Below are 19738 nucleotides of genomic sequence, written 5' to 3'. Positions count from 1 at the left end.
TTTCTTTCTGGGCAACAGGAGGATTACTTCACAGTGGTACAAGGCCACTTCCGAGATCAAGTGGCCCACTATTATAGAAACATAGAAACATAGAAGATAGGAGCAGGAATAGGCCATTCGGCCCTTCAAGCCTGCTCCGCCATTCAATGCGATCATGGCTGATCATCCAAGTTCAGTACCCAGTCCCTACTTTCTCCCCATAGCCCTTGATCCCTTTAGTCTTAAGAAATATATCTAACTCCTTCTTGAATATATTTAATGAATTAGCCTCTACTGCCTTCTGTGGTAGAGAATTCCACAGGTTCACCACTCTCTGGGTGAAGAAATTCCTCCTCATTTCTGTCCTAAATGGCCTACCCCTTATCCTTAGACTGTGTCCCCTGGTTCTGGACTCCCCGACCATCGGGAACATCCTTCCTGCATCTAGTCTGTCTAGTCACAGAATCACAGAATCACAGAAACCCCACAGTGCAGATAGAGGCCATTTCGGCCCATCGAGCCTGCACCGACACATATCCCACCCGATCCCCGTAACCCCTACACCAACACATATCCCACCCTATCCCTGTAACCCCACGTATTTAATCCCACTAACACTAAGGGTCAATTTATCATAGCCAATCAACTTAACCCGCACATCTTTGGACTGTGGGAGGAAACCGGAGCACCCGGAGAAAACCCACGCAAACACGGGGAGAATGTGCAAACTCCACACAGACAGTCGCCCGAGGCCGGATTCGAACCCGGGTCCCTGGCGCTGTGAGGCAACAGTGCTAACCACTATGCCACCGTCCTGCCAGAATTTTATAAGTTTCAATGAGAGCCCCTCTCATTCTTCTAAACTCCAGCGAGTACAAGCCCAATCGACCCAATCCCTCCTCATACGTCATTCCTGCCATCCCAGGTATCAGCCTGGTGAATCTTCGCTGAGCTCCTTCCATGGCAAGAATACCCTTCCTCAGATGAGGCGACCAAAACTGCACACAATACTCAAGATGTGGTCTCACCAAGGCCCTGTACAACTGTAGCAAGACAGTTCCTGTTCCTGTACTCAAACCCTCTCACTATAAAGGCCAACATACCATTTGCCTTCTTAACCGCCTGCTGCACCTGCCTGCTTACCTTCAGCGACTGGTGCACAAGGACACCCAGGTCTCGTTGCACTTCCCCTTCTCCCAATCTATTGCCAATCAGATAATAATCTGCCTTCCTGTTTTTGATACCAAAGTGGATAACCTCACATTTATCCACATTATATTGCATCTGCCATGCTTCTGCCCAATCACCCAACCTGTCCAAATCATCCTGTAGTTTCTTGGCATCCTCCTCACAGCACACATGCCTACCCAGCTTTGTGTCATCTGCAAATTTGGAGATATTACATCTAGTTCCCTTGTCTAGATCATTAATATATATTGTGAATAGCTGGGGTCCAAGGACTGATCCCTGCGGTACCCTACTAGTCACTGCCTGCCACTCGGAAAAAGACCCGTTTATTCCAACTCTTTGCTTTCTATCTGCCAACCAGTTCTCTATCCAAGTCAATACCTTGCCCCCAATCCCATGTGCCTTAAATTTACACGCTAATCTCTTATGTGGGACCTTATCGAAAGCCTTCTGAAAGTCCAAATACACCACATCCATTGGTTCTCCCTTATCTATTTTACTAGTTACATCCTCAAAAAATTCCAGTAGATTAGTCAAGCACGATTTACCTTTTGTAAATCCATGTTGACTTTATCCGATCCTGTCACTGTTTTCCAAGTGATCTGCTATTACATCTTTTATAATGGACTCTAGCATATTCCCCACTACCGATGTCAGGCTTACCGGTCTGTAATTCCCTATTTTCTCTCTACCACCTTTTTTGAATAGTGGGGTAACATTAGCTACCCTCCAATCCATGGGTACTGTTCCAGATTCCATCGAATGTTGGAAGATGATCAGCAATGCATCTACTATTTCTAGGGCCACTTCCTTAAGTACCCTAGGATGTAGATTATCAGGCCCTGGGAATTTATCGGCCTTCAATCCCATCAATTTCCCTAACACCATTTCCCTACAAATACTGATTTCTTTCAGTTCCTCCCTTTCATCAGACCCTATGTTCCCCGACATTTCTGGGAGGTTGTTTGTGTCCTCCTTTGTGAAGACAGAACCAAAATGGCCCAGTAATTCGGGTCCCAACGCGTGAGTACGGACGGGGTACTCACGCGTGGGCCCGATGGAAGTGTCGGTTTTCAGCATGCACAGCGCATGCGCGGAAAACCGGCATTTCCTTTCCTCTGAACCAAGGGGTTCAGAGGTCGAACGCATGTGCGCAGGAGTCTGTGCGTGCGCGCTGAAATTCCTTTATTTTTAAAGGTTTGTCCGTGCGTGAAGGCCTCAACTTTTTACAAATGAAAAAAGCAGACGTAAGGACTTAGTTTTCAAAGGTAAGTGGTCTAATAATTAAAGTTAGAAATTTTTTTCCACAGGTTTATTATTTTTAAAGACTTTACAGTTATTAATAGTTCATTTAATTAGTGGGATTTTTTAAAACTTTTATTTGAAGTTTAAGTACTGTTTTGGGCGTCCGGAGTTTTCATGAGTTTGACAGTTCTTACTATCAAACTCATGAATGAACTTTTGCAACCTCCGATTGGTTGCCCAGTGCTCACGTGATCCCAGCTGGCTCATCGAACTAACTACGCCGCTGGATCACGCACGCACAGCGTGCCGGGAGCTGAACCGGGCCACAGAGAGGAAATGCACGCAGGCCCAGGCTTCAAATGTCGGTGCGCTAGGTAAGTGTAGGTCGGGGGCTTGCACCCGCGGGAAGCCCCTGACACCAATTTCTGGGCCAACATGTATTTAATTGGTCTACCATTTCTTTGTCCCCCTTTATAAATTCCCCTGATTCTGACTTCAAGGGACCTATGCTTGACTTCACCAATCTTTTTCTCTTCACATACCTATAAAAGCTTTTACAGTCAGTTTTTATGCTCCCCGCTAGCTTACTCTCATATTCTATTTTCCCTTTCTTAATTAATCCCTTTGTCCTCCTTTGTTGAATCCTAAACTGCTCCCAATCCTCTGGATTACTGCTTTTTCCGGCCAATTTATATGTCCTCTCCTTGGATCTTATGCTATCCCTAATTTTCCTCGTTAGCCACAGTTGAGTCACCTTTTTTGTTTTATTTTTATGCCAAACTGGGATGAACAAATTCTGTAGTTCATCCATGCGGCCTTATCCAAATGAAGACAGCAGGGCAGAGGGGACGTGTCGGTCAATATCCTGACAGTTTTTAACTAATGAACACAATGGAAAGTGTGTAATTTCTGGTCTTTTTCTCCAGGCTCGCTTGCAAAAATCCTTCAAAAAGCAAAAGTGAACATCATCAATGACCACAAATGCAAGAGAATCAACAGTAAACCTTTTAGTGATAAGATGCTGTGCGCTGGTATCTTAGCAGGAGGAGTCGATGCCTGTCAGGTAGCCTTTTGCCCTAAACAGAATGTAGACATGCTTTTTATTTATATTTGCTTAAGATATTAGCTCTACCCTTTGAAGAAAATGCATTGGCCTAGAAATTCACTTGCTTGCGCCACCAGTTAGCGCCCAAAGAGGCCACTCAGAGGCTTTAGCGCCTCTGGCCACAACCAGCGCGATATTTAGCGGGGCGCTAATGGCGGCGTTAGCCTGTAGCGCTGCGCCGCCACCGATGACATCGGCCTAGAAATTGAGTTGACGCCGCGCCAGGGCTTTAGCGCCGGAAATTTAGCGCCGGCGCTAATTCCCTTGCGCGCGCCAAAAATTCAGTTGCGCCGCGCCCAGACGGCTGCCGGCGCTACTGGCGGGCGTGAGCGCCTCCCAATGGGCGCTGAGTGCCGAATTGCGGCGCTAATCCGGCGCTGCGGCACCCGATGCGGTGCGGCAGGCTGGGGAAGTGCAGGCCTCCTCCTTCAGTTAAGGAGGAGCTGCCTGCACCCGCCCGCTGTCCGTTCAAATATTGAAAAAATGAGCCCGGCACCTCGGACAAGTGCCGGGCTTGCAGGCCAGACGCATCTGTTCCGCGGGGGGGGGGGGGTGGAGGAGTCCGGGGAGGGAGGTGCGGGCAGGCAGCCGACGGGAAAGCGGCCGGCCGCCGCGCGACCTTAATGCGCCGGCGCTAACTCGGGGAAGACTCGGTTGCCAGAGTCTTAGTTGCGGCTGCCACGGGCGAGGCGGCCGCAACTGAATTTCGGCGCTGGGGCCCGTCGGCATGGCAACCGGGACGCTGCGCACACCGATGACGTCATCGGTGCCGGCGCAGCGCTACCGGCTTAACGCCGACGGAAGGGCCCCACTCAATTTCCCAACTGGCCATAACTCCGGCGCTAGGCCCTCTAGCGCCTCAAATGCGGCGCTAAGGCTACTCAATTTCTAGGCCATCATCGGTGTGCGCAGCGCCCCGCTATCGCCCCGCTGGCCATCTTTGGTCGCGCCCGCCTCCTCCGCACCGGCCGCAAATAGCGACCGGTACACAGGGGCCTACCTGTGGCGGTAGTGGGGCGAGTTAAGGTGGAGGTGCGGCCGGCCGCTTTTTCGGTGGCCGCCTGCCCACACCTCCGTCCCCGGCCTCCTACACCCACCCCCCCCGCGGCATTGCCGGCTGTTTCCCGAGAGCCCGGCACTTCTCCTTGGTGCCGGGCTCATTTGCCGGCACTCGCGAGCGGGGATCACGCTGTTGCAGGCACCTCCCCCTTAACAGTGGGAGGAAGGCCTGCAGTACCGCAGCCTGCCGTGCCGCAGCGGGTGGCGCTGCGGCACTTTGCGCGCCGACATTCAGTTTCTGCGCCCCAAGTGGGGCGGCGAAACCCTTGTTTAGCGGCCGGCTTCCACTTGGGGCGCTGAAACTGAATATCCAGATGGCGCAAGTGGTTCCGCGCGCAGCGGTCATTCCGGCGCCCAGGCGAGCTGGGCGCCCCAAACTGAATTTTTAGCCCATTATGTCACATTCATTCGAATGCAATACAATAGAAAAGAAGTATGTTCATGTATACTTTAAGCTGAATCTAAATCACTAGTCACGACAGGAAGGAAGTGCACAATCCCTATGACAGATAGATTGTAAATGCTGCAGAGAATCAATTCCAAGCCGACTTCTAATGCACTTGAAATTATAAGGGATAATATTAAGGGGGAGAAATTCGGTTGCTAGCGCCTCCAATTAGCGCCTAAAGAGGCCGAGAAGTGGGGCGTTAGCCAATTTTTGGCCGGGTGCAGTGAGCCTAGCGCCTCGCCCCATATTGAGCATACATTTAGCGCCGGCGCTAAATCTTAGCGCCCGCTCACGGGCGCAGGCAGATCATGACGTCATTTGAGTGTGCAACGCATTTTGGGCGCCCCGGACCGGAAATTCAGTGGCGCCCCTCTCCGTAGCGCCTGGCGCTAATAAGGACAGCTTACCTGGAGCCTTCCCCAGTCGCTCTCGGGCTGGAGGGGCGTTATTTAAAGGGCACTGGTGTGGTTTAAAAGCGGCAGCCTTTTTGGCTCACAACTTCTTCGAGAGTTACAGAGAGTTGCTGGGCTGCACACTGTGAGCCATTTCACCACTGAGCCAGCGCTGGCAGAGGAACTTCAGCCTTCTGACCATCACCTTGCTGTTGGTGAGCATTTCCAACGGCAAAACTTTCTTTGCGCACTTATTATGGGGGCTGCATTGAAGGGGAACGTCCTGCTGCTGAATCATCTGGAAAGGGCACAGAGACGCAGGGAGAGAGGGGCAGGCATGGCCAGACGGAGGAGGACCAACAGACGTCGCCACACCAGACCTTATGCTGCCAGGGTTTTCCGACAGCAGTTTTCCTACATGAACATGTCGGAGGAGCAGTGTATCAGAAGGCTGCGCTTTAGAAAGGAGGTGTTGACTGAGCTGTGCCACCTGCTTCAGCCAGTTCTGCAGCCTCAGATAAGGTGCAGGACATCTCTGTCGGTGGCTGCGAGGATGACTGCTGCCCTAAACTTCTACGCAAGCGGCCCCTTTCAGGCCGCAACTGGGGACATAGCCAACATCTCGCAGCTTGCGGTGCATTGCTGCATCCGTCAAGTGACTGATGCCCTGTTTAAAAGGAGGCGGCAGTACATCTCCTTCCCAATGACCCCGGACAAGCAGCGGGAGCGCGCAGAGGGCTTCGCTGCAATAGCGGACTTCCCCATGGTGCAGGGTGCCATTGACTGCACGCACGTGGCTTTGCGGGCGCCTGTAGAGAATCCGGAGGAGTTCCGCAACCGCAAGGGGTTCCATTCCTTGAATGTCCAGTTGGTCTGTGACCACCGACAGCTGATCCTCGCAGTGAATGCGCAGTTCCCAGGCAGCAGCCACGACGCCTTCATCCTGCGCCAGACTTCTGTTGCAGACCTTTTCGAGGCCCCGGCTCACCCAGGAGGCTGGCTTCTCGGGGACAAGGGCTATCCTCTGTGCCCGTGGCTGATGACCCACCCATTTAAGAGCTGGCTGGCGCCAGTGTGTTTCGGTGAAAGTGATTATTGACAGCACCTGCGCTGCGCTGCACCCCGCCACCGCGAAATTGGGTTGCGCCGCTGGGTTAGCAGCTTAAGAATATCATGCAGCACCTGATTTAGCGCCGCAATCACCTTCAGGGGCGCTGCAACCCAATATCGTGCCAGGTGGCGCTAAATTGCGCCTGGCGCTAAACTTTGCACAACGCCAGGACTAGCGCCCCAAACGGGGCTATACCAAATTTCTCCCCCTAAATGTTTTACGGTGGGAATAATAGTCCTCCTATCATTTCAGCAACTCCAAGGCTGTAGCTAACTAGGAAAAGGTTACTACTTGTTCTTACTCTATCCAGGGCCTGGACCCTGCCTCCTGGTTTAGTTTTATCAGAAAAATGAGTTGCAATTGCTGAATGCAATCTCCATAATAGCAGTATCCCATGTAATAAAAACAACAACTTGCATTTATAGCGCACCTTTAAAGTAGTAAAACGTTCCAAGGCGCTTCATCACAGCGTAATCACACAAAAATTGACTCTGAGCCAAAGAAGGAGGTATTAGGACAGGGGACCAAACGCTTGGCCAAAGAGGTAGGTTTTAAGCAGCCTGTGCCTCGAGATAGGTAGTGGGACAGGTCGGGCTCGGGCGGTAGTCCGATTAACTTTATGGAGGGGGAGAAATTCGGTATAGCCCCGTTTGGGGCGCTAGTCCTGGCGATGCGCAAAGTTTAGCGCCAAGCGCAATTTAGCGCCACCTGGTGCGATATTGGGTTGCAACGCCCCTGAAGGTGATTGCGGCGCTAAATCAGGCGATGCATGATACTCTTAAGGCGCCAACCCGACGGCGCAACCCAATTTCGCGGCAGCGGGGCGCAGCGCAGGTGCTGAATAATCACTTTCCCCGAGACACACTGGCGCCGGCCAGCTCTTAAAGGGGCGGGTCATCAGCCACGGGCACAGAGGATAGCCCTTGTCCCCGAGAAGCCAGCCTCCTGGGTGAGCCGGGGCCTCGAAAAGGTCTGCAACAGAAGTCTGGCGCAGGATGAAGGCGTCGTGGCTGCTGCCTGGGAACTGCACATTCACTGCGAGGATCAGCTGTCGGTGGTCACAGAACAGCTGGACATTCAAGGAATGGAACCCCTTGCGGTTGCGGAACTCCTCCGGATTCTCTACATGCGCCCGCAAAGCCACGTGCGTGCAGTCAATGGCACCCTGCACCATGGGGAAGTCCGCTATTGCAGCGAAGCCCTCTGCGCGCACCCGCTGCTTGTCCGGGGTCATTGGGAAGGAGATGTACTGCTGCCTCCTTTTAAACAGGGCATCAGTCATGTTAAGTCCGTGAATGATTGAAACACGGACTAGCAGGAGAGAAACAAAGAGATCTTTACTGGTGAAAGGCATAAACGAAACTAAACAACAGAGGCTCTCTAGCGCCTTTTATACAGGGGTGGTCACTGCCGGTACTGCAGTCTGAGACCAGTTATTCTCTTAAAGGTACATACACAACAATTCCTCCCCTTTTAGATAAACAGTACATAACATTCATTTAACAACTAATGATAACGAATTACAATCACAATTACTGTTGCTAGATACATTGGTTAAGTTTAAGCAATTATAAGTTCAGTCTTTGAGGAGGCTTCCTGATTCTGTCCGGATAACGCCTCTTTGGGGTATCAGGTTCTTCTGGCAATGTTGAGTCGGAATCAATGTTGTTGTTTGGTTCATCTGCTTCCAATATTACCGGTTCTGTGGTAGCTGCAATTGGAACGTCGATTTCATTACCAGGTGTATCAGATCGTGGTGTGGAGTTGACGTTTTCCAGTGACTCTAGAATCTGGTCAGCATGTCGTCTTACAATGCTCTCCCCAATGTCCACGGTATACATGAGAGGTCCTTGTCGTGTACAAATCGTTCCTGGCTGCCATTTCTCAGTGCGGTAGTCCCGGGCCAAAACTGGTTGACCTATCTTAAAACTCCTGGTCGGCCTTTCATTCATATTCTGAAACTGCCTGTTCTCCACATCTCTTCAGACGTTTGGCTTAACCAAATCCAAGCGGCATCGTAGTCTTCGATTGAAGAACATCATGGCTGGAGTTTGGTTGGTAACCGCATGTGTCGCATTCCGGTAGGCAAACAAGAAGTTGTCCACCTTGTGTTGTAGGGGTATATCTTCATTACACATTGCCTTGATAGCCTTCTTGAATGTTTGGACAAACCTCTCGGCCAATCCATTAGTGGCTGGATGATATGGGGCAGATGTGTAATGCTTAACACCATTGTTCTTTAAGAACCTCCGGAACTCTTCAGACACAAACTGTGGTCCATTGTCAGAGCAAATCTGTTCAGGCAGCCCATTCCTGGTGAATATGGTTCGTAAAACTGTGATAGTTTTTTCCGTGGTGGTTGAGAACATTTTTATTACCTCTGGCCACTTTGAATGTGCATCCACCGCAATTAAAAACATCGAGTCCATGAAGGGACCAGCAAAATCAATGTGCACCCTTTGCCATGGAGATGAGGGCCACTCCCATGGATGCAGAGGAGCTTGTGGTGGGGCGTTTTGGACCTTCTGGCATCCTGCACAGCTCTTGGTCATCTCTTCGATTTCTCTATCGATTCCCGGCCACCACACAAACGCTCTGGCTAAGCTCTTCATTTTTACCCCACCCAGATGACCCTCATGAAGCTCATTGAGCACTCTATCCGTCAACTTAGGTGGAATTACTACTCTGGATCCACACATCAAGGTTCCTCTGCACACTGACAGCTGTTCTCTTCTCGGCGAGAATGCTGGCAGCAGTGGTTCGCCATGTGCTGGCCATCCCTTCACCGTTAAATCATAGACCCGTGATAGTGTCGGGTCATTCCGTGTTTCCTTTTCTATGTTTGCATTCGTCACAGGGAGACATTCGACTATGGTCGAGTGGAATAATTCCATTGGATCCACTGCAAGGTCTTCTTCTTCCACAATCGGCAACGGTAGACGTGACAATCCATCAGCATTTCCATGCTGTTTAGTTCCTTTGTACTCGATGTCATATTGGTGTGCCCCTAGGAAAAGGGACCATCTCTGCAGCCGTTGTGCTGTCATTATCGGTACGCCCTTCTGAGGGTTGAAAATGGAGACAAGAGGTTGATGATCGGTTAGTAGAGTAAATTTTTGATCGTGCAGATAGTGATTGAACTTCTTCACCCCCCACACTAGGCTGAGGGCCTCTCTGTCAATCTGGGCGTAGTTACGCTCGGCAGAAGTTAACGAGCATGACGCAAAAGCTATCGGCCTCTCCGAACCATCAAGGAATTTATGTGACAGTACCGCCCCAATGCCGTAGGGAGACGCATCACACGCCAGCCTGATTGGCAGTGCTGGGTTGTAGTGAGCCAATACTTCCTTTGAAGTGATTAAGTCCTTACTCTTCTGAAAGCACGCTTACAATCATCGCTCCATTTCCATGCTACCCCCGTTCGTAGCAGGGCGTTCAGTGGGTGCAAAATTGTCGACAAATTCGGCAAAAACTTATGATAGTAATTCACCAACCCGAGGAATGACCTCAGCTGTGACACATTTTCAGGCGCTGGGGCCTTAACAACCGCTTCAATTTTGTCAGGGGACTTATGTAACCCCTCTTCATCAATCACGTGGCCACAATACGATATCTGCTTCTTAAAAAATTCGCACTTGGGGCGGTTGCCTCGCAGCCCATGTTCCCGTAGTCTAGTGAGCACCTGTTCTAGGTTGTTAAGGTGTTCACTGTCATCTTCACCTGTTACAAGGATGTCGTCCAAGTAACACTGAGTCCCCGGAATCCCTTGCAGGACTTGTTCCATCGCTCTTTGCCATATCGCCGGAGCCGATGCTACTCCGAATACCAATCGATGATACTGGTAAAGACCTTTGTGAGTGTTTATCGTGAGATACTTCCTAGAGGACTCTTCAACCTCCATCTGCAAATATGCTTGTGCTAGGTCAATTTTTGTAAAACGCTTCCCTCCAGACAGCGAGGCGAAGATGTCTTCTATCCTTGGAAGAGGATATTGTACTGTGTGAAGGACTGGGTTCACCGTCACCTTGAAATCCCCACAGATGCGAATCTTCCTTGGCTCTCCGGACTTATTGGTTAACGTTTTCTTCATGACAGGAACGATGGGTGTCGCCCACTCGCTCCAGTCGACCTTAGACAACACGCCCGCCTTCTCCAGATTCTCCAGCTCTGCCTCGACGGCTGGGTGAATTGCATATGGTACCGGTCTCGCTTTGAAAAACTTGGGAACTGCATTCTCTTCTATTTTTATCGAGGCGGTTACACCTTTAAGCGTGCCCAGTTCTTGTTGAAATACCTCTTTGGCGTTAGCTAAGATTGTTGACAATCGTCCAGGAGTGACGTCTTCATCTTTTTTACCGTCCACCGTCATTGCATGAATGGAATGCCAATCTAAGTTTATCTTCCTGATCCATTCCCATCCCAATAACGGTGGTCCACCATTTGGCAGTATGTAGAGATACAATTTCCGTATTTTCTTGCCATTGTATTCGACAGGCACCCTTATTTTTCCTCTGGGGTATACTTTTTGCCTCGTATATGTCGTCAAGACGATGGATGTCTCTCTCAAGGGTATGTGTGAAAATAGCCGCTCGTAGTCTCGTCGATTCATGACGGTTAGCGCTGATCCTGTATCCAATTCCATTTTAACTTGGGACCCTGCTATCGTGAGAGTGACCCAAATGGTTCGGTGATCCTCTTTTGCGATTACATTGTGAAGTTTGAGACAGCTTAGTCTCCTGTTTCCGGATTCACTATCGCTCATCTGGTCTTCGGAACTACTGTCCGTCATCTTTTGTACTTTCTTGTACGGTTCCTTAGTAGCCTTTTTGTTGTCGCTGGTCTTCTTCCCAGACCTACAAACTCGTGCAATGTGTCCAATCTTCCCGCATTGTCTGCATATTTTGTCTTTGGACCAGCAGTCCTTCTGGTCATGGTTAGTTCTGCCGCAGCGATAACATTTTGCAAATCCCCGTGTCATTTCGTGGGTGCCGTATTCCTGTGGTTTTTGTTGAATTTCTGCAGCTCCCCTGGCTGCTGCTTCATACGATACTGCCACGCTGAAAGCCTTATCTAGCGTCAGCTCTTTTTCTGCGAGTAACTTCTTCTGTGTTCCTTCACTCAGGAGTCCACAGACAAATTTGTCCCGTAGGGTATCTGCCAGTCCTGCTCTGAACTGGCAGTGCTTTGATAGCTTGCGTAGTTCCGTAAGATACTCAGCATTGCTCTCATCTTTGTGCTGAGTTCTCCTGTGGAATTTAAATCTTTCTGCTATCAACAGCGGTGCAGGGTTTAAGTGCTCCTGTAGAACAGCAACAATTTCGTTAAAACTCTTCGCCTTCGGTTTGGCTGGAGTAATCAGGTCCCGCAATAGGCCGTACGTTCTAGCGCCCATTAAGTTTAACAATATCGATGCCTTTTTCCCCTCCGCTATATCGTTTGCCTCGAAATATACCGCGACTCTTTCCACATACGTGGTCCAGTCCTCTAATGTATTATCAAAAGCAGTGATACAGCCAGTCTTCGGCATCTTGCAAATCTAAAATGGCACCTCCCGCGCTTTGCCTTCTTCTCCGATTTAACAAAATGGCGCCTCCCGCGCTTTTCCTTCTTCCCCGCTGTTGTTAGCGCTGCTTTCCACGGTTTCTTGCGCGTATTTATTTTCTTTTATTATTTTCCCGTCGTGGAGCGGGCCCTCTGGGACACTTCCCTCCCTCTTCTGAGGTCCGAACGCTAACCAGCTTCGAAACACCAGCCGCGCCCTGTATGCTCCACCCTCTCTCTCTCTCCTTGCTTCCCGACTCGCTGCCCGGCCCCGTTGCAGCCCAGGAAGGATCAGAGCACTCCCTGCCACCAGCCCGACTAGCTGGGAAATCACGGACCGAGGAACCCAGCCTGGCTCTGGACAGTCTCTCCTGCAAGTTTTGAAATCGATGATTGACGGTCGACGCCCGTTTCTCGAGTTTCAATGGCCTATTTTTTTTTTTTCTTCTTTCTTCTAGCTCCGACCTTCAACACGTCGTCGGAGCTGCTGCTGAGTTGCAGGTAAGTTCGTTTCTAACTCGTCGCCAGTGTTAAGTCCGTGAATGATTGAGACACGGACTAGCAGGAGAGAAACAAAGAGATCTTTACTGGTGAAAGGCATAAACAAAACTAAACAACAGAGGCTCTCTAGCGCCTTTTATACAGGGGTGGTCACTGCCGGCACTGCAGTCTGAGACCAGTTATTCTCTTAAAGGTACATACACAACAAGTCACTTGACGGATGCAGCAATGCACCGCCAACTGTGAGATGTTGGCTATGTCCCCAGTTGCGGCCTGAAAGGGGCCGCTTCCGTAGAAGTTTAGGGCAACAGTCATCCTCGCAGCCACCGACAGAGATGTCCTGCACCTTATCTGAGGCTGCAGAACTGGCTGAAGCAGGTGGCACAGCTCAGTCAACACCTCCTTTCTAAAGCGCAGCCTTCTGATACACTGCTCCTCCGACATGTTCATGTAGGAAAACTGCTGTCGGAAAACCCTGGCAGCGTAAGGTCTGGTGTGGCGACGTCTGTTGGTCCTCCTCCATCTGGCCATGCCTGCCCCTCTCTCCCTGCATCTCTGTGCCCTTTCCAGATGATTCAGCAGCAGGACGTTCCCCTCCAATGCAGCCCCCATAATAAGTGCGCAAAGAAAGTTCTGCCGTTGGAAATGCTCACCAACAGCAAGGTGATGGTCAGAAGGCTGAAGTTCCTCTGCCAGCGCTGGCTCAGTGGTGAAATGGCTCGCAGTGTGCAGCCCAGCAACTCTCTGTAACTCTCGAAGAAGTTGTGAGCCAAAAAGGCTGCCGCTTTTAAACCACACCAGTGCCCTTTAAATAACGCCCTCCAGCCCGAGAGCGACTGGGGAAGGCTCCAGGTAAGCTGTCCTTATTAGCGCCAGGCGCTACGGAGGGGGGCGCCACTGAATTTCCGGTCCAGGGCGCCCAAAAGGCATTGCACACTCAAATGACATCATGATCTGCCTGCGCCCGTGAGCGGGCACTAAGATTTAGCGCCGGCGCTAAATGTATGCTCAATATGGGGCGAGGCGCTGGGTTCACTTCACCCGGCCGAAAATTGGCTAATGCCCCACTTCTCGGCCTCTTTAGGCGCTAATTGGAGGCGCTAGCAACCGAATTTCTCCCCCGGAATGTCTCCATTGTTTCGAGGCTCGCTTGCGCTTTTCCCTCCCTCCTCCCCCATTAAAATGAGAGCCAATAACTCAGAAGCAGGCCGTTCAGCTCAACCAGCCAGTGGCACTCTCAGGGATTGGTGCTGGGGAGATGGCAGGTCTGCCGCGCTTGAATTCAGTCCAAAATGTAAACACTGCAGGCTCCAATCTACAAGGGACACACCTCACTGGGAGCTTCCGATCAGAGAACCTGCTCGCTGCAGGAATCTGCTTTACCCAAGTACAGAGTGGCACACAGCCAGTAATATGCTGGTGCTGCCAACTCACATGAGTCATGAGCCAGGTCTAAAGGTTTAAATCAATATTCGCAAATAACATTTTGGATACAGTATATGGGTAATTTGAGACATGACATGTGGATAGTATAGAATGCTTGGGAGGAACAGGTGACTTTGGACCTATGGTTCCCAAAGCTCTCCACCACTGGGGATTTTGCCACCTCATGTCTGGGTCTGTTGTAGACTAATTGATAGAGATTGATTGCCATGATTAGTCAACAACTCCATTATCCTTGTATCATGTAACTACCAGGATGGTATTAGATGAACTAGATGGACCTTGGTCTTTTCTCGTCTAGCAATTCCTATATATCTATTATTAATTTCTATCTATCTCAAGGTGTGGTGCTAAGAGACCTTGGTGTTCTGAGCTGGGATTTGTGCACAATGAGGCAACTGAGCTAAAAACAGCCCCTTCCAGATGGGACAAACCAATGAATAAGAAATGTAAGCACAAGTTGCTTGGGCTTTGGGACGAATCATGTGCCATAGTTTATGATAGCCTCTAATATAGTGCCATCTAGTGTCCGCAGCTGGAAAATGCACTTGTGTGGAGGCACAGAAATGAAACTTTCTTTCATGCATTCACTCTCATTTGTGCACAGGAAAAATATCATTCCAGCTTCTGACATTATGATTCATCTTTCACTGCTGTTATTTTTTTCTTTCTCTCCTATGTCCCTTGTTCTTTGTTTAATTATTCTCCTTTATTGCTGAATGCTGTTCTCTCTCCTGTCTTTCCTTTTTCTCTTGTGTTTTCCTCCGTCTCCTTTCTGTTCCTCTCCTTTTCCAGCCCACCTGTTTGTTCCTGCATGCCAGTTGGCCAACGAAGAATTCATGGCATAAGTTTAAATTTTGCTAATATTGATTTGTTTGGCACTGGAATTTGAAATGTTACAATAGGTGGCAGAAAATTCATAAGAACCATTTTTTTGTGTGAGTGTTGCAGAATTTCCTTCCTGTATCCATATTTCTGTTGCGAATCCTGTACTGACAGGGACACCATGCTATTTTGTAAATGTAACGGGTCTATGTAATTTACCAGCAACATTACATATTTATAACTGCTGTGCATTTTCCTTCTTTTTCTTATTACAGGGTGATTCAGGAGGTCCATTAGTTTGTGAGAATCCTGATAAAACTTGGTTTCTTGCTGGGATCGTGAGCTTTGGGATTAAATGTGCCAGTCCTAATATACCTGGAGTCTATGCTCGTGTTCCAGCTCTTAGAGACTGGGTGCAGCAGGAAACTGGATTGTAGACGGGAATATTTCGCAAAAGTCCTGATGTGGTCCTCAGATATTTCAGTCCTACTGCATGAACAAATTGTTTCTAAAAAGCTATTCCTGCTGCCACAGAAGCCACTAATGCAGTTTGTATCTCAATTCAACCCACAAGTTTCTACATGCTTTTTTTTGGGGAGGAGGAGGGAGCATGATCTGACATGGGTAATGTTCCAATTCCATTGTTGGTTCTTGAACACAAATGATCCAGGAGCAGAAACCCAAAATATAATTACAGCTTGATTAACGCTTGGGGTTACGGGGGCCCTTACCCAGGGACCCCAGCTGAATATGTGGCCCCTGGTAAAACTCACCATAACACAGAAAAAAACTCCATACAACTGCTGGATCAGTTTAATTTAAGCGTCGTATATTGTGATATAATTTCCTGGATCATTAACCCAGTGTGTAAATATTCTACGACCCATTTCTTCATGCATTTTACTACAGGTTTGTGTTTTAATGTATTGGGGAGAGGGGAAATCATGCAGGGATGTGGAGGGCCCTGAATGTCCTCGATGCCCAAGGGCCCAAGGATTCTGAGTCTGGCCCCCAGCTCTGTTATATTTTTTAATCCGATGGAAGTTTGGATGTGAGTAACTTTGACTTTGGGCGATAGTGTAAAACAGGCGATATGGGTTTGGCCGCCCGTTATATAAAGGCAGTGGAAACGAAAATCAGGAGAGGTGTATAACAGGCGGCCAAACCCATATCACCCATTTTACACAATCGTTAAAAGTCAAGATTATCCCCCTTATGTCTAAAATGAATAAATATCAATTGAGCTTCTAAAGGGATTTTTCATAGTGAAAAAGAAGATATCCTGGATAACAACCATGGCCTAGAAATACGTCTCGGACGGTGGTGCAAATAGAGGGTATTGGATCAGCCGCCCGTAATATGCAACGCCGGATATGCAGTTCCATTATGGAGCTGAATATCAGGCGCTGCGTATAACGGGCGGCCGACCCGATACCGCCTGTTTAGCGCCACCGCCTGAGATTACTTCCTCGGCCCACCACTCAACACAATAGTTAATTGTTTCTTATTGACTATTACTTGATTAGGGTTTAGAATCAATCTAAAATACAATGTGGGGTCTACATTATCCATTGATATTCCACAAGTGTGCAGTATTTTATATTTTTCTTTAATGTTTGCATCAGCAACATTCAGAACGCCATCAATGTCCGTAGCATCAGGGATTAGGTGGAGCAGTGGGTTAAATCAATGCCCTACACTACTGGATGAAATTCTCTACGCTGCCTGTAAGGGCTCCGTGTTGAATAAGTCTGAAATGGAATCAGGTCGTGCAATGGATTAGATATTGCCCATTCAACCTGGGTTCAAATTCAACTCAGACTGCTGGCATGAATGTCTTGTCTGTCTGCTGGGCATAAGAACCCTCTGTAAGATAATCTATCAAACCCAGCCATGAAAATTTCAATTGACCCAGCATGCACAGCCCTTTGGGGCAGAGAGTTCAACATTTCCGCTGCGCATTGGGTGGAAAAAGTGCTTCCTGATTTCACTCCTGAATGGCCTAGCTCTAATTTTAAGATGATGCCCCCTTGTGTCAGCCGTGGCTCAGTTGGTAGCACACTCGCCTCTGAGTCAGAAGGTTGTGGGTTCTAGTCCCACTCCAGGGACTTGAGCACATAAAGCTAGACTGACACTGCAGTGCAGTGCTGAGGGAGTGCTGCACTGTTGGAGGTGCCGTCTTTCGGATGAGATGTGGACGTAAAAGATCCCATGGCACTATTTCGAAGAAGAGCAGGGGAGTTATCCCTGGTGTGGTTGCCAATATTTATCCCTCAACCAACATAACAAAAAACAGATTATATGGTCATTATCACATTGCTGTTTGTGGGAGCTTGCTGTGCGCAAATTGGCTGCCGTGTTTCCCACATTACAACAGTGAGTACACGTCAAAAGTACTTCATTGGCTGTAAAGTGCTTTGAGACGTCCGGTGGTCGTGAAAGGCGCTATAGAAATGCAAGTCTTTCTTTTTGTTCTGGGCCCCCAATTCCAAGTGGGCACAGGCCTAAAGCACAAGATTGGTAATAACTGGCAATGTTGTTCATATGCTGCTACCTGCTATGGGTGAAGTGAGTGATGTTGTGTACTTTGCACTGTCGGAGGTGTCATCTTTCAGATGAAACGTTAAACCACTAGTTACATCCTCAAAGAACTCCAATAGGTTTGTCAAACAGGATTTCCCTTTCCTAAACCCATGTTGACTCTGCCCAATCTTACTATTAGTTTCTAAGTGCCCAGTTATTGCATCCTTTATAATAGATTCCAGCATTTTCCCAACTACTGATGTGAGGTTAACAGGTCTGTAGTTCCTCGTTTTCTCTCTCCCTCCTTTCTTAAATAGCGGGGTTACATTTGCTATCCTCCAATCTGCAGGAACCGTTCCAGAATCTATAGAATTTTGGAAGATGACAACCAATGCATCCACTATCCCAATGGCCACCTCTTTCAAAACCCTAGAATGTAGGTCATCTGGTCCTTGGGATTTATTGACTTTTAGTCCCATTAATTTTGCTAGTACTGTTTTTTTACTAATAATAATTTATTAAGTTCCTCATTCTCGCCACACCCTTGGCTTTCTCGTATTTCTGGGAGGTTTTTTGTGTCTTCATCCGTGAAGACAGAAACAAAGTATTTATTTAATTTCGCTGCCATTTCCTCATTCCCCATTATAAATTCTCCCGTCTCTGACTGTAGAGGGCCTACATTTACCTTCGCCAGTCTTTTCCTTTTCACATACCTATAGAAGCTTTTACAATCCGTTTTTATATTTTTCATTAGTTTGTGCTCATATTCCATTTTCCCTTTCTTTATCAATTTCTTGGTCCCCCTTTGCTGATTTCTAAAAAGATCCCAATCCTCAGGCTGACCGCTTTTTCTGGCAACTTAATAAGCTTCCTCCTTTGACTTAATACTAGCTTTAATTTCATTTGTTAGCCATGGTTGGATCACTTTTCCTTTTGGGTTTTTAAGCCCTAGAGGAATATATGTTTGTAGCAAATTATACATTATTTCCTTGAATGTTAGCCATTGTATGTCCACCTTCATACCTTTTAGTGCAGTCTCCCAATCTACCATGGCCAACTTGTCCCTCATACCCTTGTAGTTTCCTCTGTTTAGTTTGAAGACCTTAGTTTCAGATTGCACTACATCACTCTCAAACTTAATGTAAAATTCAATCATGCTATGGTTTGTACCAGGCCTGGTTTAGTCTGGCAGAGCTTTGATGCTAATACCAGGTTCCTTATTGAAAAATGGTTCATACTCTCGCACGGACAGCCCCTGCCCTCAATGAACATAGAAATTCACCAAATCAGTTTTATTTTTAAAGTGTAGCAGTAAAAGACCTCAGTGAAACTGGCAGCAGATGTTCTGAATGGAATTACAGCCTTAAAATTTATTCTAGCTCTGTCTGCACAACTTTTTTAAATTATTTGTTTAAAAATTTTATATGTCCAAAACAAATCAATATCAAATGTACAATAAATATTTGTGATTCTGAATACGTAGTGTGTGAGTGTATGTATTTTATACACCAGGTACTAACTGTCTTCTTCTACAACCCTATATTTTACTCACACTTTACACAAACTGAAGACTGTCAAAAGTTAAATTGTGCATTAAATATAAAAACATGTGACCCCCCAATATTGGTTTTGTTATTGTTCCAATTGTTTGGGAGGACTGGGTCAGCAGCAAGATCAAGTGACAAAGATAAATGTTGCCCTCGCCCTCTGGCCAACAATTTTCTTGCTTCCCTACTGCCACCTCGACTTCCTCTTCCTCATTCATGCTCTGTGCTTCACTTGGGGCTTCCTCCACACAGTTTAAATTCCCCGGGAATAGATGTACCGGTGCTGGTACTTGTTATGGGTGAAGTGAGTGGTGATGTGCGCTTTGCACTGTCGGACGTATCGTCTTTCGGATGAGACATTAAACCAAGGCCCCATCTGCCCTCTCAGGTCGATGTAGAAGATCCCATGGCACTATTCAAAGAAGAGCAGGGGAGTTCTCCTTGGCCAATATTTGTCCTTTAATCAACATCACTGAAAAACAGATTATCTGGTCATTATCTCATTGCTGTTTGTGGGATCTTGCTGTGCACAAATTGGCTTTCCTCTTTCCCTACATTACAGCAGTGGCTACACTTCAAAAGTACTTAATTGACTGTAAAGCCCTTTGGGGCAGCCCGAGGTTGTGAAAGGCATGATATAAATGCAATTTCTTTTATTTTCCATATGCGAATTATTTCCACCAGAGTAGAGAAGGCTCAGAGAATGTTTAAAAGAGGTTTTTACAATTATAAAGGGTTCTGGTTGGGGAGCTGCAGATTGTTGGACCATGGAATGCCTTGCTGCAGGGTATGGTTGAGGCAGAGATCACAGCATTAGTTAAGGGAAAAATT

General features: G+C 48.0%; 1 protein-coding gene across 1 annotated transcript in view; it reads left to right on the top strand.

Moving 5' to 3' along the window:
- Positions 1-18971, top strand: part of LOC147124642 (transmembrane protease serine 11C-like) — a 62010-nt gene extending 43039 nt beyond the window's left edge. Inside the window, exons 5-6 of the mRNA XM_085982952.1 lie at positions 3339-3475; positions 15113-18971. Of these exons, the coding sequence (XP_085839078.1) occupies positions 3339-3475; positions 15113-15274 (299 nt within the window). The 3' untranslated portion in view covers positions 15275-18971. The remainder of the gene's footprint in view (positions 1-3338; positions 3476-15112) is intronic.
- The last annotated feature ends 767 nt before the right edge of the window (positions 18972-19738 follow it).

This window comes from Somniosus microcephalus, chromosome 1 (genome assembly GCF_052327205.1).
Source record: "Somniosus microcephalus isolate GS21.2 chromosome 1, FLI_Smic_1.0, whole genome shotgun sequence".
In the NCBI taxonomy this organism is placed as follows: Eukaryota; Metazoa; Chordata; class Chondrichthyes; order Squaliformes; family Somniosidae; genus Somniosus; species Somniosus microcephalus.
Note: the sequence above shows the minus strand (reverse complement) of the source record. Positions and strands in the feature narration are given on the sequence as shown.